Below are 22,382 nucleotides of genomic sequence, written 5' to 3'. Positions count from 1 at the left end.
GACCACGTCACCGCCTTACATATCTCCGCGGGCGACAGCATCCTAGATTCTGCCCAAGAGGCCGCCTGTGCTCTGGTGGAATGAGCCTTGACCTGCAGAGGCGGTGACTTCCCGGATTCTACGTAGGCCGCTCTGATAACTTCTTTGATCCAGCGGGCGATGGTGGGCCATGAGGCCGCTTCTCCTTGTTTCTTCCTGCTGTGAAGGACGAACAGATGGTCCGTCTTTCGTACTGCTTCTGTCATTTCCAGGTATCTGGGCAGCAATCTGCCGATGTCGAGATGGCGTAGCAAACGCCCTTCTTCCGACTTCTTCAAACCCGCCATGGTTGGCAAGGATATGGTTTGGTTGAGGTGAAATTGTGAGACTACTTTAGGTAAGAAGGAGGGAACCGTGCGAAGATGGATAGCCTCTGGAGTGAGCCTGAGAAAGGGATCACGGCAGGACAGCGCTTGTAGCTCTGAGATGCGGCATGCTGAACACACTGCCAGTAAGAACACCATCTTCAAAGTTAGTGAACGGAGAGACAGGCTCCGAAGGGGTCTGAAGGTGGATCCCGCGAGGAAATCCAAAACTATGTTGAGGTTCCACAGGGGCACTGGCCACTTCAGTGGCGGACGAATGTGCTTGACTCCTTTCAGGAAGCGGGAAACATCTGGGTGCGTGGCAATGGTCTTGCCATCCCTCCTGGGACCGTAGTAAGACAGCGCAGCCACCTGAACCTTGATGGAGCTTAGGGAGAGACCCTTCTGAAGCCCATCATGCAGGAAATACAGAACAATAGGGATTGTGGTCGCATGTGGATTGGTGCCATGAGTGTCGCACCAGGCTTCAAATACTCTCCAGATCCTTATGTAGGTGAGGGATGTGGAAAACTTGCGGGCTCGAAGGAGTGTATCTATCACCGGCTCCGAGTAACCTCTTTTCTTCAGTCTAGCCCTCTCAATGGCCAGACCGTAAGAGAGAATTGAGCCGGATCCTCGTGGAGGAAGGGACCTTGACGTAGCAGGTCCCTGAAAGGAGGCAGGGGAAGAGGCTCCCCTGTCAGCAGTCTTCTCATGTCCGCGTACCAGGGTCTTCTTGGCCAGTCTGGTGCCACTAGAAGAACTAGGCCTCTGTGTCTCTGAATCTTGTGAATAAGGGCGCCCAGCAGGGGCCACGGAGGAAAGGCGTATAGCAGAGTCCCTGGAGACCATGGCTGAACCAGGGCGTCGATCCCGTGAGAGAACGGATCTCGCTTGCGGCTGAAGTATCTGGGTACCTGAGCATTGGACCTGTCCGCTAGTAGGTCCATGTCCGGAGTCCCCCACTGATCCACGATCATCTGGAAGGCCGTGGGGGACAGCTGCCATTCTCCCGGATTTAGGCATTCCCTGCTGAGGAAGTCTGCCGCGGTGTTGTCCCTTCCGGCAATGTGGATGGCGGAGATGTCCTGGAGATTCGCCTCTGCCCAAGCCATCAGCGGGGCTATCTCTAGGGACACCTGTTGGCTTCTGGTTCCGCCCTGTCGGTTGATGTATGCCACCGTGGTGGCGTTGTCGGACATCACTGACTGCTCTGTTCCGCAGTCTGTGAGCAAACCGCAGGCAGGCTAACCGGACTGTCCGTGCCTCTAGGCGGTTGATGTTCCACCCCGACTCTTCTCTGTTCCACCGTCCTTGGGCGGTGAGCTCTTCGCAGTGTGCTCCCCATCCGCTCAGGCTGGCATCTGTGGTGAGCAGGGTCCACGTGGGGGAGGACATCTTCGACCCCCTGCTCGTGTGGTCGGACCGCAACCACCACCGTAGCTGGGTCCGCAATCTGGGGGGTAGCGGTAGATGCACGGAGTAATTCCGGAAGCGTGGGCTCCATCAAGAGAGGAGGGAGCGTTGCAGTGGTCTCATAGAAAAGCTTTAAATAAATAAATATGGGCCCGCGCCCATGGTACCACTTCCAGGGTGGATGCCATGAGACCGAGAACCTGTAGGTAATCCCAAGCTATGGGCCGGCTGGCTCCCATCAAGGAACGTAGACGCGTCTGTAGCTTTAACCTTCTCTTGGTGGTTAGGCTGACTTTGTCTGCCTGGGTATCGAACTGGGCTCCGAGGTATTCCAATGATTGGGAAGGCTGTAGGCAACTCTTGCTTAGGTTGACTACCCATCCCAGGCTTTCCAGAAGGGAGATCACTCTGTTGGTTGCCTGATGGCTCTCCTCTTGTGATTTCGCCCTGATCAGCCAATCATCTAGGTAGGGATGGACAAGGATTCCTTCCCTTCTGAGCGCCGCTGCTACCACTACGATCACCTTGGTGAAGGTCCGCGGCGCCGTGGCTAACCCAAAGGGCAAAGCTTGGAATTGGAAGTGCCTTCCCAGAACCTTGAAGCGTAGGTAGCGCTGATGATCCCGATGGATCTGGATATGCAGGTAGGCTTTCGACAAGTCTAAGGCCGTGAGGAATTCCCCTGGCTGTACCGCGGTCTTGACTGAGCGCAGAGTTTCCATGCGAAACCTCAGGACCTTTAAGTATCGGTTGACTGATTTGAGGTCCAAGACGGGTCGGAAAGTGCCCTCTTTCTTGGGTACCATAAAATAAATGGAAGTGTGCCCAGAATCCATTTCCCAGGCAGGTACTGGGATTATGGCTTTCAAGGACAGGAGCCTCGCCAGGGTAGCTTCCAATGCCGCCTTCTTGTGGATTGGACACGGAGATTCCACAAACCTGTCCGGAGGAATGTGATGAAAGTCCAGATAATACCCTTCTCGGATGATGGCGAGGACCCACTGGTCCGACATAATCTCGACCCATCTGGGGTAGAAGAGGGTTAACCTGCCCCCTATGGCTTCGTCCCCTGGAAGGATCGGCTGATTCTCATTGTGAGGTGCAACCAGGACCTGAACCCGAGCCGGCTCCCCTCTTGTGCTGCTTGGTCCGAAAGGTCTGGGTCCTGGCCTGAGGACGAGGTGCCTGGTAGCGACTCCTATAGGGAGTGAAGCGTTGGGAGCTTCTACCTCTGGAGGGCCTCGGAAAGGTGCGCTGGTTCTTCTTGGACCTAACTTCCGGCAGTCGAGATACTGGAGAGGCACCCCATGTGCTGGCCAGTTTATGTAGGTCGCTGCCGAACAGAAGAGAACCCTTGAACGGCATTCTAGTGAGACGTGTCTTAGAAGGAGCATCGCTGACCAGTTCCGTATCCAGAGCTGCCTCCTGGCTGCTACTGAGGATGATACCCCCCTTGGCTGTCGTATGGACTAGGTCGGAGGCGGCATCCATGAGAAACGAGAGAGCTGACTCCATGTCCGCTGCCGGGGCATTGTTCCTGACCTGTGACAAACAGGCACACGTCACCACTGTGCAGCAGGTTGCGATCCGCAGAGCCAGAGCTGCCACCTCAAAAGTTTGTTTCAGGATGGCGTCCAGACGTCGGTCATGAGTCTCCTTAAGGGCCGCCCCCCCTCCACTGGAATGGTAGTGCGCTTGACCACAGCGCTATGGCGTCCACCTTAGGGCACGCCAGCATATCCTTGATTGCCAGGTCCAGGGGGTACATGCCAGACAGGGCCCAACCCCCTTTGAATGAGGCCTCTGGCGCATTCCATTCCAAATCGATCAGCTGTTGTGCCGCTTGCAGGAAGGGAAAATGGCGGGCCGGACGAAGACCCTCCAGCAGGGGGTTCTGATGGGATGCCTCCATGGTACTGGGGCCTGGAATAGCCAATTCCGTCAGGCACTGAGAAACCAGGTCAGAGAGATCTTCCTTGGGGAAGAACCGCCTCATAGTTCGATATGGCTCTATCCCCGAGGGAAATTCCCCCTCCTCGGGGAGTCCGGACTCGTCCTCCAAGACATCAGGATCCGCCTGAGCCGGACTGCCCGGAGGCGGATGCCCGCGGTAAGGACGAGAGGGTCCGGGGGCAGGGTCAGCCGGGCCCGGACGGGAAGCAGACTGCATCTGTACAAAGGCGTGGATCCCCTTAAATAAGTCCACCCAGGAAATGGAAGCGGACTCTAGCCGTCGGGGTACCAGGTCCCCCGGGATTCCTGGCTGTTCGAGACAGCCCGCTAGATCCGGGGTGGCCCCTGGGGAACTGTCGGTAAACCTCTGTTGAGACTGGTCCTGGCCAGAGGCTCCCACGGCCTCCTCATATTGGGCACAAAGGGAGTCTGGCTCCTCGCTCTGCGTGGCTCTAAGCTGGCACGCTGAGCACAGGCCAAGAGCTTTCACGCCGGAATCAGGTGCCGCCTCTGGAGACGTCGGGGCGTTCAAGTGTTCCATCGCGTCTTGCGAATGCAGGGCGCCGGCGCTTATGCAATATGCTGCCAATAATATGCGCTCAATAATATACAATATACGCTCAATAATATGCGTTCAGCAATATGCGCTCAATAATATACAATATGCGCTCAATAATATACAATATGCGCTCAATAATATGCGTTCATCAATATGCTGCGTTGTGCGCCTATCCGTGGGCGCTCAATACCTGAAAAGGCAGACAAATGGCGACCTCCACGGCGTGCCGCCTGCAGGCAACGCCGCTGATCCTGGTACCTCGGAGACCAAAAAGTAAGAGATGTACACCTTACCTGATCTGCGGCGCTTCCCAGCTGTAACCCGGGCGGTCTCCGGCTGCGGTGGGAGAGGGGAAATACCTTCACCGCCGCGCTTGAGGAAGTGCACCCGCTGCCTCTAAGCCCCCGAACTCGTCTCGCTCAGGGCTAAGTCCTCGCTGGGACCGAGGCGCCTCTCAGCCACGCCCGAGCCCTTCTCGCTCGGGGGCTAGATCCCTGCCGCGGTTTGGCCACCAGACCGAGGCGTAGACCTCCGAGGGATCGCGGAAATCACCTCTGGAAACTCAACTCGGGGAGGGACCCGAGGGTATCACTGCAGGAGTGCGGGGCTCGTCTTCTGTATCTTCTGAGAAAATTAGAAAGTAGAAAGTAGTATTGGAAAACACGCTCAGCGAGCGTGCAGACGCTCCAAACTGCTTTGGAGACGGAAATTACTGAGTTGCTTCACTTCCTGTGGGGGGTATATGTACCCGTGCTGACGTCAGATCAGTCTCCAACTGCTAGCACGAGCACATTATACCCACTTGATCTGAGTCCATCTGCTACATGCTAGGAAAACAATATTGCTTGCCTTGTGTGTCAAATCCATGATTGGGCTGCGGGACACACCAAATTCGTTGTTGAAAGTTTGTTCCAAGATTAGGTCAGCCCTTTCTTATCCCTCAACCGTCTACATTTACCCCACTAGTATAGCCTCTGTGCTCCCCGTCCCCTTTTGGCTGAGCACTTATGGCAAGGCTTGGCAATGGTGGTGTCAGTCGATTGGACATAGCTGTCGTGTTTCTCCCTTCATACCGGGTCAGGGGAATGAGGTCTTCAGGACATGGGCCAACAAAGGCTTTCGCCTCCTCTCCCAGTGGGTAGACGAGAAAACTAATGGCTTTTATTCTTTTCAACAACTTCAAACACAGTGGGAGATCCCTCAAATGCAGTTCTTTGCATATCTGCAAGGACACCACTATAATTATCAAATGTGTAAGCGAGACCTCAGTCTATTAATTATGACTGATGAGGAAGACTCTCTTTGACATGCTTCCCAAGTTTAATAAAATTGCAGTTTGGATCATGCAACTGAAGCCCACTCTTCCCAAACCGCACCTAACTCGTTTGGCTGAGGGGGTGGAGGATTGATCTAGGGCTGTCACAGCTGAAATCGTGAAAAAGGCTTTTTTGGATCTTTGGCGGCAGTTACCATCTGCAACCCTGTGACAGATACAATTCAAATTGTTGCATAGGGTTTACTTATCAAGAACACAGTGGGGGGGGGGGGGGGTGTCAAAATGCACCTCTGGGATTCTGATCACTGTCTTAAATGCAAAGTTCAATCAGGGACTCTTTGCCACATGTTCACTAGATGCCCTAAATTGAATAGGTAAAAGAAGAGTAAATTTGTACAATGCATTCTCTACCTAGTTTGATTGCAACTAGGTAGAGAGTGCATCAAGCTAGGTAGAGAACTGTACAAATTTACTCTTTTTACCTTTCATCACTCCAAATCACACAAAATTTTCACTGATGGCAGCTGTGCTCTTTGTACCTATGACTGTGCATGTAAAACAGCTCCCCACCTCTTACAGTAATATAAAAAGTTGATTTAGATGTGAACCTCCACAGCGGTTCTCTTTCTCGCCATCTTGTCTCCTCTCCCAAACCGGCATTTGCAATAAAAAACGTTTCGGCCAGTAACACACAGCTAACGCAGGCATAACGCACAGAAAAAAAGGTGTCCTTATTTCCAACGTTAAAACCTCCATTGCTGTGCGCTTCCTCTATTGCACGCCACTTTAACCGACCCTCATTTCCATTTACTCCTCCCACTCAAATACTAATTTTAAATTTGCATATGCATTTTGCAATATGGTATTTATTGCGCGCATTTCAGCATTATCGTGGGCATTAGGGGCTTAATGCCCGCGATAAGGCCCCAACACAACTTGATAAATAACTCCCTTTGCTAGACCTGTCACAAACAGTGCCTTTCACGGCTCATGGAGATGCATGAGCATTTTGGACTCCTTAGATTGGCTGAAATATTTTAATTAGCGTTTAGTTAAAGGAAATGTAATAGTGGAATTTTATGAGTCCAAATGGGGAGGGTCTTGTCTACACAGCTGTTTTTCTGTTTATTCATCGTTGTCCTGCTTATCACATTGTCTTGCTTCCATAGCAGCCTGTTTCTGTTGCCAATGCTGTTGATCATGCTTTACTCTGCATAGTTTCTTTACTTTCTGTCAAACTGCCAAGTGGTGGTCCACCTGTACATTCACGATTTCTGCTTTGTTTACTGCAGCTGGCTCTAAAGAGTGACTTGAAGGCAGAGAATTTTGAGTATTTTGCTTCCTGTGTCTGCAGTCAGCTCTGGCCAGGTATATGATCATAGACGCAGATAGGGAACATGATGGTCCTAAATGCAGGGTGGATAACAAGATGGCCCTGCATGCAGTGTGGGAAAAGAGATGACTCTGCATTCAGTGTGGGGAAGCAGATGGACCAATGTCCTGGCTGATGTGGTTTTCCATTACCTCAGGTACAAACTTAGATTGTAAGCCCTCTGGGGATAGGGAAAGACCTACAGTAACTGAATGTAATTCACTTTGAAGCGCTGAAAAAAAAAAAGTGTGAAAAGTGGAATATAAATCTAAATAAATAAAATAAGAGCAAGTTTGCTTACTGTAAACGGTGTTTTCCGTAGATAGCAGATGAATTAGCCATGCTGTCTGGGTACGTCTTCCGTGCCACTAGGTGGCAGAGCTCTCTCTAATTCTAGTAAAATCTTTCAGCCAGGGGCTCCCTCCTGCCTGTTGCTAGGATTGCCTCAGGTTACTCAGTCAGTCAGTCAGTCAGTATAAAAGCAAGTAAGTTATGTTAGAATTGTCCGGGGAGGCAGGAGGGCCAGCATGGCTAATTCATCTGCTATCTACGGAAAACACAGTTTACGGTAAGCAAACTTGCTCTTTTCATGTAGATAAGCATCTGAATTAGCCATGCTGTCTGGGAGTCCCCAACTGATGTATTGAGCAGTTTTGTTATGTTCACAGTGCTTGATGTGCTCAATATCAGAGATAATGGCAGACAGTTCCTATGAAGGCTTCGTGTTTGTGGATCTTGTGCTCTTCTGGAGGATAGTCCGACCCATTAATGTGTCATCCGCTGCTTGTTTGTCCAAACAATAGTGGGATGTGAAAGTGTGTAACGAGGACCATGACGCTACTTTACAGATATCTGTGATTGGTACTTCATGGAAGTTGGCTATTGAAGCTGCCATTGCGCGTACCTGATTTGCTTTTGGTGCTGCAGGTAACGTCTGTGACTGTAACTGGGCCTAACCTTACAACAATCATACTCCACTACTAAACTGGAATGCTCCACATTCAAATCTCAACAACTTCAAATATTCCTCATCTACGCTACACCAGGAACCATAGACGCTAACCCCTCTCCTCTAATAGAGCTGATAGCCAAACACCTCAACTCAGACAAACCGACCATCATCCTAGGAGACTTCAACTTACACGTTGACTCCACCCCACAATCCTCAAACTGCGAAACATTTCTAACCTCCCTCAGTCACCTAGGATTCACACAAATAATCAGCGGTCCCACACACAAGGCAGGTCACACATTAGACCTCATCTTTATCAACGACAGCTTATCCACCTATTCTAATCCCTCCTGTACACCAGTCCCCTGGTCAGATCACCAGATCATCAACACAACCCTCAAAATGAAAAACACACCACCTCCAAACATCAACAATACCACTATACAGTTTAGGAAACCATGCTCACTTGAACTACTTAACGAACAATGCTCCAAAGAACTCAGCCAACTAGACCTCTCAGACGCCAACACAGCCACTACCTCATGGATCAAACTCACGAACAAAATAGCAGATCAACTCTGTCCAATCTCCTCCAAAATAATACAACCAGCACGAGACAACAGAAAACCGTGGTTCACTCCGGAACTCAAATCCCTGAAACAAAAACTACGAAATAAAGAACAAAGCTGGAGAAACAACCCCTCACATACAGCAAGACTGGACTACAAAAACACCCTCAACACCTACAGAAATGCCATACACAAAACAAAGAAGGACTTCTACGCAAAAAGAATTCACAATTTCATCTTCGACTCAAAAGCTCTATTTTCTTACGTCTCATCTCTTACCAAACCTACCCCCCCTTCCATTCCAGACCAACAAGCACTCAACAAGGCCAATGAATTGGCCACCTATTTTAAGACAAAAATCGCCAACCTAACTCTACCTCTTACAACCCACAATGCTCCACTAACACCTCTGAGTACATACCAAATCTCTCAGAATGCCAGTCTAGAGGCATTCGAACCTACATCCGCCATGGAGATCGAAAACATACTCAAAAAAATCAAACCAGCTGCACATCCCTCAGACCCTCTACCTACCAACATGCTCACCTCCATCCCAAACACCGTAGCAAAACCCATTGCTGAAATCATTAATACCTCCTTAGCCCAAGGTACGGTACCCAATCAGTTAAAACTAGCAATTCTTAAACCACTACTGAAAAAACCAAACGCATCTCCCACTGACCCAGCAAACTTCAGACCCATTGCGAACTTACCATTGATTTCCAAACTGATGGAAAAAGCAGTCAATAAACAACTTTCCGAATATCTCGAGGAGCACAACATTCTCTCTCCTGCACAATATGGTTTTCGGAAATCATTAAGCACAGAATCCCTACTGCTTTCTCTCACGGATACCTTACTTCTGAATCTGGAGAAAAAACAATCATACCTACTGGTTCTTCTAGATTTATCCTCAGCTTTCGACACGGTAAACCACTCACAACTCTTAGACCAACTATCAAACATAGGAATTAAAGGCACTGCCCACAGTTGGTTTAAATCGTTTCTATCAAACAGGTTCTACAAGGTCAGAATAAACAATAAGGAATCTGAACCCATCCTATCAGACCAAGGCGTACCACAAGGTTCATCTCTCTCACCCACCCTGTTCAACATTTACCTCCTCCCCCTCTGCCATTTGCTATCAAATCTCAAGCTTACGCACTACCTCTATGCAGACGATATCCAGATCCTCATACCCATCACAGAATCTATTCAAAAAAACCTTCTCCTTCTGGGAGGATTGTTTACAACCAATTAAACAACTCCTCTCCAACCTAAACTTGATTTTAAACTCCAGCAAAACAGAGATGATACTTATCTCACAGGACCCACGTATCTACTCACCCAGCCTTTCGCAACCCTCCTCATTAAACATTTATCTCTCCTCAAAAGTCAGGGATCTAGGAGCATGGCTTGACAATCAACTTAACTTAAAAAATTTTATAAACACCACCACCAAGGACTGTTTCTATAAACTACAAGTCCTCAAAAAGTTAAAACCACTCCTTCACTTCAAAGACTTTCGCCTCGTCCTTCAATCCATTATTTTTTCAAAACTCGACTACTGTAACGCAATTCTACTTGGTCTCCCTGCTAACAGTATCAAGCCTCTACAGATGGTACAAAACGCCGCTGCCAGAATCCTAACAAACACCAATAAAAGAGAACATATTTCCCCCATTCTGAGCAACCTCCACTGGCTACCCATCAAACAGAGAATCCTTTTTAAAACCCTCACCATTATTCATAAATCAATACACAACATCGCACCTATATCACTCCAAACTCAACTTCGTCCACACCTATCCTCCAGACCCATCAGAAGCGCTTACAGAGGCACATTATTCGCCCCTCCAGCAACATCATTACTAAGAAAAAGAGCACTCTCAACTGCAGGACCACACCATTGGAACGCTCTCCCCCCTGACCTACGCCTCGAACCCAGTCTACCAGAGTTCAAAAAAAGTTAAAAACCTGGCTCTTCAGGCAAGCGTTCCAATCTCCAGAATGTAACTAAGCGCCGCATCCTGATTGAACTTGGGAATATTCTGTGTTACAGTTAATAATATGCAATTTTAAGCAAAATTAAATTTCAATTTACCTTACATTTAATTTAAGTTCAACATGCCATTGGCCTAATTTTAATTAAATTACGAAAATATTTAAGGATTTATTGTTATTGTTCAATGTTCTTTGTATTATGAATGGATTATATGTTATTGTTCAATGTTCTTTGTAAAAAAAACCCTGATCTGACTTCCCAGACCAGGGCTATCTTTTCGTTCCATGTAAACCGGACTGATTTGTATTGTATACAGGAATTCCGGTATATAAAAATTAAAAATAAATAAATAAATAAATAAAATAAATTTGAGTATAGCAAAACTGAATGCAGTTGGTTATCCATGTGGATAAAGTTCTCTTTGTTACTGGCCATCCTTGTGAATTTGTATTGAATGAAAGGAATACTTGGGATGGCCTATTGGGAGAATCTGTGTGCTGCTTGTAGTAAGCCAGGGCACGTTTACAGTCTAGAGTATGTAGTTTCCTATCATTGTCAATGTGATGAGGTTTTGGATGAAACGTAGGTAAGGTGATAGTCTGGTTAATATGAAAACTGGAGATCACCTTTGGCAGAAATTTTGGGTGTGTCCGTAAGGTCACTTTGTCATGGTGAAACTGAAGATAAGGAGGGAAATGAACCAGGGCTTATAATTCTCTTATCCGTCTTGCTGAAGTTAGTGCAACCAAAAAGAGCACTTCCAAAAGAGGTAACGAAGGTGACAGGTTTCTAGAAGTTCAAACGGTGGAAGCATGAGTTGTTCGACAACTGTGTTAATATCCCATGGTACTGGTGGTTTCTGTAAAGGTGGATGTAAGCGTAGTACTTCTTTCATGAATCTTGAAACTAAAGCATGACATGAAATAGGCTCTCCATTAAGAGGGATGTGGTAAGCTGAGATAGCGCTTAAATGTACCCGTAAAGAGGAAGTGGCGAGTCCATCACTGTATAGCAAATGAAGGTACGATAGAAGTTGTTCCGGAGAGCAAGTGAATGGATCTGTTCCTGTTGATAAGCACCAGAAATTATAGCGAGTCCATTTTCTTTGGTAATTTAGTCTTGTGGAAAGTTTTCTTGAGGACAGTAATATGTCCTGGAGAGCAGGAGATATGTTCAAATGCTGGTATGCGAGCCTCTCAACCTCCATGCCGTGAGATGCAGGGAAGAGTGAAGGGGATGTAGTAGTGATCCGTTGTTCTGTGTAAGAAGGCGACTGCTGTCCACTAAAGGCATCGGAATGCAAATCGATAGGCATAGGAGGTAGCTGTACCATGGTTGCCTTGGCCATGCAGGTGCTATGAGTATCAGATCTGCTTGGTCCTCGATACATCTCTGAATTGTTCGAGTGTTGAGAGGTATCGGAGGAAATGCGTACAGGAGATTGTGTTTCCAACTGATTAAAAAGGCATCCGGAGCAAGACTGTGTGGGCTCGGGTAAATGGAGCAAAAGGTCTTGAGTTTCATGTTGATTTCTGTTGCAAAGAGGTCTATGGATGGGAGACCCCATACCGAGAATATGTAACTGCTCACTTTTGGATTTAGCTCCCATTCGTGAGGGTGAAAAATCCTGCTGAGTCTGTCTGCTCTGGAATTGTGAATGTCTGGCAGATAAAGTCGCCTGCAGGGAAATGAGTCTGCAATGAGCCCATTCTAGAATCTGAACAGTTTCCTTGTAGAGGTTCCAAGAACCTGACCCTCCTTCTTTGTTGATGTAAAACATTTTAACTTGATTGTCTGTGTGAATCATTACAATTTTTCCCTGAAGGTAGCTTTTGAAGGCTCGAAGGGCATAACAGTACCGCTCTCAGTTCCAAGAGGTTTATGTGCAGTGTCCGTTCGTATGAAATCCACTGACCTTGTGTTTGTAAGTTGTTCAAGTGTGCTCCCCATCCTGTGGGGGATGCATCTGTGGTTAGTATGATCTGATGTCATAATGGGAGTAAGGGGGAGCCCGTTTGTAGTGTTTCTGGAAGTATCCACCATTCCAGGTCTTGTTTAATGCTGTTGGTTAATGAGATGGGGGTTAACAATGGTTGGAGAAATTGATCCCATTGAAGTTTCAAGCCCCATTGTAGACGGCGCATATGGAGGCGCGTACTTGGAAGCACGTAAATGGATGCAGTCATATGGCCAAGAATCGTGAGGACCTGGCGTGCTGGCACTATCGTAGTGCGAAGAAGAGTTGTAGCTAACGTTGAAAGAGTTAACGCTTTCAGATGCGGTAGGAATGCTTTGTCTTGGACTGTGTCTATGAGGGCTCCTATGAACTGTAAAGTTAGAGAGGGCTCCAGATTTGAGTTTTCGTAGTTTATGAGAAGACAGAGAGCATCTAAGCATGAGATCGTTCGAAGAAGATGATCTCGTAACAGTGATTGTCGGCTACTGTCAGCCAATCGTCGAGATAAGGGAATATCTGCATCCCCTGTAGTCGAAGGTGTGCCACCACCACTGCTAGGCACTTGGTGAACACTCTTGGGGCAGAGGAGAGGCCAAATGGAAGAACTTTGTATTGATTTTCCATCTGGAAACACAGGTAACAGCTGGATCTTAGATGAATTGGTATATGTGCAGATGTATCCTTCAGGTCGAGTGAACACATCCAATCGTTGGGTTGAAGAAAGGGGAGAATGGATTTGAGAGAAGTCATTTTGAATTTCTCTGTCTGAAGATATTTGTTGAGTGAACGGAGGTCTAAGTTTGGGCGTAACCCTCCTCACTTCTTGGGAATTAGGACATATTGGGAGTAAAATCCTAGCTGTTTCTCCGGATAAGGTATCTTCTGAATACAATTGTTTTGTGAGAGAAGTTGTATTTCTTGCAGAAGATGAGATTTGAGAGAAGTGAATGCTTTTTGATGGATTTGATGTGGAAGGGTAGGTAGGGAGGAAAAATGGAGAGAGAGAATATCCGTGTTGTATTATGGATAGAACCCATTGATCTGGTGTTATGCTGTTCCATGCTGGAAGAAAATTGGATAATCTCCCTCCCACTAGTGGTGGTGGCAGAGCAGGTTTTAAAAAAGCCTAATGCTGGTTTAGCCGGCTGAGGATCAGTCGGCTGTCTAGGTGGACGGGGGTTTCTTGCACACTGATGAGGTGCTGGTGGTTGATACGGCTGCTGCCTTGGTGGATAATAGGTTTGAGGCTTGTAATATGGTTTATATGGTCTGAAGAATTGCTTTCTGTGTTGTGGTGGAATGCTGAGGTGCTGTTAAAAAAAGAACCGCAGTTTTTTGTTCCTTCAGTTTTGCGATTGTGGTAGTAAACTGATCTCCAAATAAATTATCTGGGCGACACGGTAAATTTGCAAGCTTGTCATGGACGTCCTCACGAATAGCACTGGAGCGTAACCATACCAGACGTCGTGCCGCTAATGCATTTGCTGATGATTTAGCTGAGATGTCGAAGCCCTCGTGCACCGATCTTAAAAGGTGTCTTAACCCTTCTTCCAAGTTATAAAATGGAATAGGTAATGTGTTATCATGAGACCCTTGTTGTAGGTGTGACTTTAATGCCTGCAAGCTCTCAAATAAATATTGAGCTATATAAAATTGATGATTTTGTATCCTGGCATTCAGCATTGCGGATTGGAAGGATCTCTTAGCAAAATCATCAAGGGACTTATTTTCCTTGGTTGGAGGAGTGTTAAAATGTATTTTTGTCTTACGAGCTTTCTGCTGTAGTGTGAAATGGAGAATCTTTCATTCAATATTTAATGTCTACTTTCCTAGATGTTGGAGGGGTAGATAACGGAGTGCCCCATGCTTTCTCCATTAAGGATGTTAAAACCTGGTGTTGTGGTAAAACCACCAGCTCATTAGGAACATCAAATATTTTCAGGATTCCCAACATTTCCTGTCGGGGGTCCGGGATCCTTTTGGTTTCAACATTTAATATTTGTCCAACTTTTTCAATAAATTGAGAATATGAAAGGTCCTCCAGAGGTGAAGAAGGTTGCGGAGGCAATTCTGGTGGGTCTGTTGATGAGTTTGAGGAAGTATCTCTATCCGAAACGTCCTCAGGTATTGGTAACTTTGAAGGTGGGAGGCTCTTAGGTACTTTAGTAGGTAATGGTGGATCTTCTGGAACAGGAAATGGTGGTTCTGGAGGTCCTGTGGGTGGTAATGTCGATGTGGCTACCGACTGTAGGAGTTGATCAAGAATGGTAGTAATTTGGGACATTGCCTGTGTCGCTAATGTCGATGTAGATGGCTGTGGAGCTGGCGCAGGCCTTAATGGTGGTTGTGAAAGTAAAACCTTCTTTGGAACCAGTGTATCAATGGATGGTACAGAGGCAGATGACGATCCAGGTGATAACGATGTATCTGAGAGGTGTATTGGTGATATATCCACCAGCATCGGGCACCTTCAGGGGCAATCCCTGAGAGAAAAAAAAGACAAAAAAAATGGAAAAATCACCTGGAAACTAAGAATTATTGAGAGCTCAGTGAGAAAGAGATCCGCCGCCCCCCCCCCCCCCCGACGTCATCACGCTCAGCGTTTGAGCCGGTAAATGGCGCCAGTCCACCAGGCGTCGCGCACCAAAGGGGCGCAACAAAGTGGCTCTCCCCTTTGTGCACCCCTTCGTGCAACCCTTTGTGCTTCTTTTAAAATTCTTTTATTTATTTTTCCTCTGTTAATTAACCTTTTTCCAAGTTTTTACCTTTATTGCTTGTTAACAATTTTTTGTTATAAATGTTCATTGTATTAGACTATGGAAATATATTTCCTGCATTTTCTGTTTTAATGTAACCCGGTATGATTTGTATTTGATGCAGGAATGTCGGTATACAAAAGTTAAAAATAAATAAATATCATCTTCTTCGGATTCCATTGGCAAGGGTGTTGAAACTGGTTTCTTCCCTTTATGACCAGAATGGTGCTTCTTCGGTAAATTAAGAGCCGGCTGAGTCAGAGGGATCTCCGGTGCGTCGATAGGAATCGGGTTGTGTCGCAAGAGCGTCTGTCAAAACAGACGGCGACGCAATGTTTTCTCTGCGCCGATGCGTTGGCATCGAATGCGTTGATAGTGTGTCGGGTTGATGCTTCTTCGACGCAGAATCTGGCTTGCGTCAGTACGCAGATGTTTGGGCGAGTCGATGCTTCAGCGCGTCGATGATCGTATTCTTCAATATGGCAGCGGTTCTCCTATCGGCAGAGCATTGATGTAGTTGAATGCGTCGGTGAAGAACGTGGCTGCGATGCCACAGACACATCCCCCGCGCCTTGAAGTGAGTCTCGGCCAGCGGTCAAAGGACTATGTCCTGACCTGGGGGGGGGGGTCAACTGAAGAGACTCTCCTCGAAAACGGGTCCTTGTTTCTTCGTTTAGGACCTGGAGAGGAGCGAACAGATGTTTCAGAAGTGGCATAAGAGCCTGAAGCTCTGGACCTCAATTCTTGGATCCTTGCGGCTCGCTGTCTTTGAGCCCGTGGGGACAATCGCCCGCAGTCCCCATAGTTCTTTTGATCATGTTGTGGTCCAAGACATAGATAACAGAAAGAGTGGCCATACATGGCCGACATAATTTTGCAACACGAACAAAATTTAAAGCCTGGATGAGCCATAGCTAAGCAGACCTCAAAAATGTTAAATTGCTGCTTCTTCTGATATTTTTCTTCTAATTTCATCAAATGTTTTCATCACAATTTCAGTTACTCTCAGGAGAGAGGAGCTCCGTGAGGCTAACAATCGCGCGGAAAAAAACTGACTGAGGAACCTGAGGCAATCCTAGCAACAGGCAGGAGGGAGCCCCTGGTTGAAAGATTTTACTAGACTTAGAGAGAGCTCTGCTACCTAGTGACATGGAAGACATACCCAGACAGCATGGCTAATTCAGATGCTTATCTATGTGAAAATAAATATTTGCTTTAGCAGCTAATCTGGACAAGCCCTGCAGAATAATCATTTTACCTGCCTTTATTTCTGTGGCCCAGAGTGCATTGGTTAAGAAGAACATAAGAACATGCCATACTGGGTCGGACCAAGGGTCCATCAAGCCCAGCATCCTGTTTCCAACAGTGGCCAATCCAGGCCATAAGGACCTGCCAAGTTCCCAAAAACTAAGTCAATTCCATGTTACCGTTGCTAGTAATAGCAGTGGCTATTTTCTAAGTCAACTCAATTAACAGCAGGTAATGGACTTCTCCTCCAAGAACTTATCCAATCCTTTTTTAAACACAGCTATACTAACTGCACTAACCACATCCTCTGGCAACAAATTCCAGAGTTTAATTGTGCGTTGAGTGAAAAAGAACTTTCTCCGATTAGTTTTAAATGTGCCACACGCTAACTTCATGGAGTGCCCCCTAGTCTATTATCCGAAAGAGTAAATAACCGATTCACATCTACCCGTTCTAGACCACCCATGATTTTAAACATCTCTATCATATCCCCCCTCAGCCGTCTCGTCTCCAAGCTGAAAGGTCCTAACCTCTTTAGTCTTTCCTCATAGGGGAGCTGTTCCATTCCCCTTATTTTGGTAGCCCTTCTCTGTACCTTCTCCATCGCAATTATAATCGGCAATCAGAATTGTACACAGTATTCAAGGTGCGGTCTCACCATGGAGCGATACAGAGGCATTATGACATTTTCCGTTTTATTCACCATTCCTTTCTAATAATTCCCAACATTCTGTTTGCTTTTTTGACTGCCGCAGCACACTGAACCGACGATTTCAATGTGTTATCCACTATGACGCCTAGATCTCTTTCTTGGGTTGTAGCACCTAATATGGAACCCAACATCGTGTAATTATAGCATGGGTTATTTTTCCCTATATGCATCACCTTGCACTTATCCACATTAAATTTCATCTGCCATTTGGATGCCCAATTTTCCAGTCTCACAAGGTCTTCCTGCAATTTATCACAATCTGCTTGTGATTTAACTACTCTGAACAATTTTGTGTCATCTGCAAATTTGATTATCTCACTCGTCGTATTTCTTTCCAGATCATTTATAAATATATTGAACAGTAAGGGTCCCAATACAGATCCCTGAGGCACTCCACTGTCCACTCCCTTCCACTGAGAAAATTGCCCATTTAATCCTACTCTCTGTTTCCTGTCTTTTAGCCAGTTTGCAATCCACGAAAGGACATCGCCACCTATCCCATGACTTTTTACTTTTCCTAGAAGCCTCTCATGAGGAACTTTGTCAAACACCTTCTGAAAATCCAAGTATACTATATCTACCGGTTCACCTTTATCCACATGTTTATTAACTCCTTCAAAAAAGTGAAGCAGATTTGTGAGGCAAGACTTGCCCTGGGTAAAGCCATGCTGACTTTGTTCCATTAAACCATGTCTTTCTATATGTTCTCTGATTTTGATGTTTAGAACACTTTCCACTATTTTTCCTGGCACTGAAGTCAGGCTAACCGGTCTGTAGTTTCCCGGATCGCCCCTGGAGCCCTTTTTAAATATTGGGGTACATTTGCTATCCTCCAGTCTTCAGGTACAATGGATGATTTAATGATAAGTTACAAATTTTTACTAATAGGTCTGAAATTTCATTTTTTAGTTCCTTCAGAACTCTGGGGTGTATACCATCCGGTCCGGGTGATTTACTACTCTTCAGTTTGTCAATCAGGCCTACCACATCTTCTATACACAGTAAGAATTTGTTTTACCTGTTAATAAAGTTTGGAGATGAAAAAGTAGCCTCCTCTGACTGTGAGTTAAGTTACTTGTTTAAGCTGCGCAAAAGAAACATGTAGCATAGGAAACATGTAGCAAAGACAGAACAGTTATATGCTTCATAAAAAATAAATGCATATCATTTTAACAAGATTACGCTACTCTGAATTCATGCAGATTAGCAACAAAATATTTAAATTTACATATAGTGAAATAAGATTATCACTGTTAAGTTATGACAAGCATATACTACTATTACACAATCTACTTATATAATCACATCTTTCAGTGTTGAAACCCTTACAGATGTATGCTAGAAGACCTTCACAGATGGAATCAGTTGCTGACAACGGTTCCCCATTATAATAATTGGTCTTCCAAATTATCATGCTTTTTTTGTAAATAAAATCGCTTACTTATCCAAAAATTAATCTCTCTTAACCTTTTCCTGACAACTCTATGTTTCAATGATATCTACTTCAAAGGTGAGACAGTCAATAAGATTGCAACCAGGGCCTGAATTCCATGCCATGTCAGAACAAGGTTAAGAGACAATTTTGAATAAATACTTTGATGGATTCAAAAACAATACAATATTGTAAACCATCATTTGAATGCTTGCAATGCTGGCTTAAAGCAAAACTAACCTCCACAAAAGCATCAGTCAGGTCACTGGCTCTGTCCATTACTGGCAAGTGGCGTCCTGCCACAATTTTCACTTTCAGTTTTCCTGGCATGGATTTAGCCTGTGTTCTAGACAATATAAAGAGAAAATATTAACATACGGTTGAATAAAGGTCTTGGGACAAGTATGGGCACTTAATGCAGATGACTAGTGTGCTAGTTATTCAGCATTTACATAAATACTCTACATCACAGCACATTACAACAAATTGCAGATGGGTATAACTTACACATCCGCTCAGATCCAACAAGGACTGAGCGGAGACTGTATGAAAACACTGTATTACTAAAGCCACCAGACTACTAGATTTTTGGTGTATTAAATCTAAGAGAGTTCACTCACATACATAGTAATCATCTTTATACAGCCCCTGAGGCAGCCCCAAGCAGTGCGAAACTCGGCCTGAGTCGGGCATATGCACAAAATTTATGTCTCCATTCAAATAAAGCTCATACTTGGGACTTCCTTTGGCGTCTAATCCACATTGTTGAGTACGCAGTAAGACTTTGTTATGTTGGAATTGCAAGTATGGGGAATAGCTCACTAGTGCTTGATGCTCCCTTACTCGCCTTGCAGAGGTCACCACTATGAGGAAGACTACTTTCTACATCATGTACTTTAAAAGATGCCAATTCCAGAGGCTCAAAAGGATACATTAGTTTCTCCAATAGTATATTAATGTCCCATGGAACTGGCAGCTTCTGCATTGGAAGACAAAGATGGAGTAGGCCCCTCATGAAACAAGATACCAATGGATCAATCGATATGGAAAGTCCTAGCATTGAATGGTAAGCCGCTGTGGCACTTATGCACTCGTATGAATGTCAATGGCAAGCCTGACATTGAGATGGGATGTCTTTATGTTTATTTTTATTTGATTATATTTAACTGCTCAGTTGGCATTATCTTTTGTTTTTAGTTCTGTTGCCAGGTTTTAATTTAAATTTATGTATATATTTTTATTGAACTCTGACCTATTTTGCACATTGCTTATACCTCCTTTTAGTGTTAAGCCATCCATAAATTGTAATAAATGTATGCAGATATTCTAGTAAGAATTCTAGAGTGCAAGTGAAAGGATCAATCTTTCTAGCTTTGTACCATGTTGTGTAATGTTTTCCATTTAAATGCGTAAATTTTTCCTGGTTGAAGGTTTCTTGCCGACAGAAAAATGTCTTGAATGTGAGACAATAAGTGGAATTGTTCTAGGAGCTTGTGTCCAATCTCCACACTGTAAGCTGGACAGAGGAATGCATTGGATGGATGAGAGTCCCGTCCTCCTGGATTTAAAGTTCTGCACTGTCCCCCAAGAATATAGGTGGATGACTGGACAGCCATACCAGGGTTGTCTTGGCCACGCCAGGACAATTAAAATCATATTTGCTTGATCCATGATGCCCTTCTGTACAGTTTGGATATTACAGGAATAGGCGGGTATGCATACAGAAGGGCCCCTCGACCAAGAGATTAGGAATGTATCCTGGAATAGTCTTTCTGCTGGGAAGAATAGAGCATAAGAACATAAGAAATTGCCAACCTTGTTCAGTCCAAAGGTCCATCAAGCCCAGCATCCAGTTTCCAATTGAGGCCAAACCATGCCACAAGAACCTGGGAAATACCCAAACACCAAGAAGATCCATGCTACTGATGCCAGTAATAGCAGAGGCCATTCCATAAGTCAGCTTGATAAATAGCAGTTAATGGACTTCTCCTCCAAGAACTTATCCAAACCTTTTTTTAAACCCAGCTACACTAACTGCTCTAACCACATCATCTGGCAACAAATTACAGAGCTTAATTGTGCGTTGAGTGAAAAAGAATTTTCTCCTATTAGTCTTAAATATACCTCTTGCTAACTTTATGGAGTGCCCCCTAGTCCTTCTATTATCCAAAAGTGTAAATAACCAATTCACATCTACTTGTTCAAGACCTCTCATGATTTTAAACTCCTCTATCATAACCCCTTTCAGCCATCGCTTCTCCAAGCTGAACAGCCCTCTTTCAGCCTTTCCTCATAAGGGGAGCTCTTCCATCCCCTTTATCATTTTGGTTGCCCTTCTCTATACCTTCTCCAGTGCAACTATATCTTTTGATATGCAGTGAGCATAATAATACACAGATTTATGGTATGGCCTCACAATGGAGTGATACAGAGGCATAAGAACATAAGAAATTGCCATGCTGGGTCAGACCAAGGATCCATCAAGCCCAGCATTCTGTTTCCAACAGAGGCCAAACACTGATGCTACTGATGCAAATAATAGCAGTAGCTATTCTCTAAGTAAACTTGATTAATAGCCATTAATGGACTTCTCCTCCAAGAACTTATACAAACCTTTTTTGAACCCAGCTATACTAACCACTTCCTCTGGCAACAAATTCCAGAGCTTTATTGTGCATTGAGTGAAAAAGAATTTTCTCCGATTAGTCTTAAATGTGCCACTTGCTAACTTCTCCCCATTTATTCCTAAGAATTCCTAATAATTCCTACAATTCTGTTTGCTTTTTTGACCGCTATGACAACTACATCTATTTCCTGGGCAATAACTTATAACATGGGAATCTAACATCATGTAATTACAGCATAGTTATTTTTCCCTATATGTAACACCTTGCACTTACCCACATTAAATTTCATCTGCCATGTGGATGGCCCAATCTTCCAGTCTCGCAAGGTCCTCCTGCAGTTTATCACAATCTGCTTGTGATTTAACTTCTCTGAATAATAGTGTCTCATCTGCAAATTTGATCACCTCACTTGTTGTACCCCTTTCCAGATCATTTATAAATATATTAAAAAACACCAGTCCAAGTACAGACTCTGAAGCACTCCACTGTTTACCTTTTCCCACTGAGAAAACTCACAATTTCATCCTACTATTTCCTGTCTTTTAACCAGTTTGCAATCCACAAAAGGACATCTCCTATCCCATGACTTTTTTGTTTTCTTAGAAGCCTCTCATGAGGGAATTTGTCAAATGCCATCTGAAAATTCTGATACACTTTATCTACATGCTTATTCACCCCTTTCAAAAATAAATATAGCAGATTTGTGAGGCAAGACTCCTGTGGGCTAACCCATGCTGGCTGTGTCTCATTAAATTATGTCTATCTATATGTTCTGTGATTTTGTTCTTTAGAATACTTTCCATGATTTTTCCAGACAGAAGCCAGGCTCACTGGTCTATAGTTTCCCAGATCATGTCTGGTGCCCGCAAGGGGCTCTGTTCAAACAAATGGTAATGGAACCCATGAGGGAGGGAGCTATACTCGATTTAGTGCTCACTAACTGAGATAACGTCCAGGTGGGTGACCACCTCAGCACCAGTGATCATCAAACGGTATGGTTTCATATCACAAATAGGATACGGAGAAGACGCACAAAGACCTGAGTTCCGCAGTTCAAAAACACGGACTTTGTTGAAATGGGAAAGTACCTGGAAGAAGAACTAGAGGCTGGGAGAAAAGAGAGATGTGGAACAGTGAGCCAACTAAAAGAAGCAATTAACAAAGCAAACTAATCTATATGTTAGAAAAAGTAAAGAAAAGCAGA

The 22,382-nt window shown here is 45.2% G+C and overlaps 1 protein-coding gene across 1 annotated transcript in view; it reads right to left on the bottom strand.

Moving 5' to 3' along the window:
• Positions 1 to 22,382, bottom strand: part of C2CD5 (C2 calcium dependent domain containing 5) — a 1,535,590-nt gene that overhangs the window by 1,487,438 nt on the left and 25,770 nt on the right. Inside the window, 1 exon segment of the mRNA XM_029600113.1 lies at positions 18,792 to 18,897. Within this exon segment, the coding sequence (XP_029455973.1) occupies positions 18,792 to 18,881 (90 nt within the window). The 5' untranslated portion in view covers positions 18,882 to 18,897.

Source organism: Rhinatrema bivittatum, chromosome 4 (genome assembly GCF_901001135.1).
Source record: "Rhinatrema bivittatum chromosome 4, aRhiBiv1.1, whole genome shotgun sequence".
NCBI lineage: Eukaryota > Metazoa > Chordata > Amphibia > Gymnophiona > Rhinatrematidae > Rhinatrema > Rhinatrema bivittatum.
This window is presented reverse-complemented; position numbering and strand designations above follow the sequence as displayed.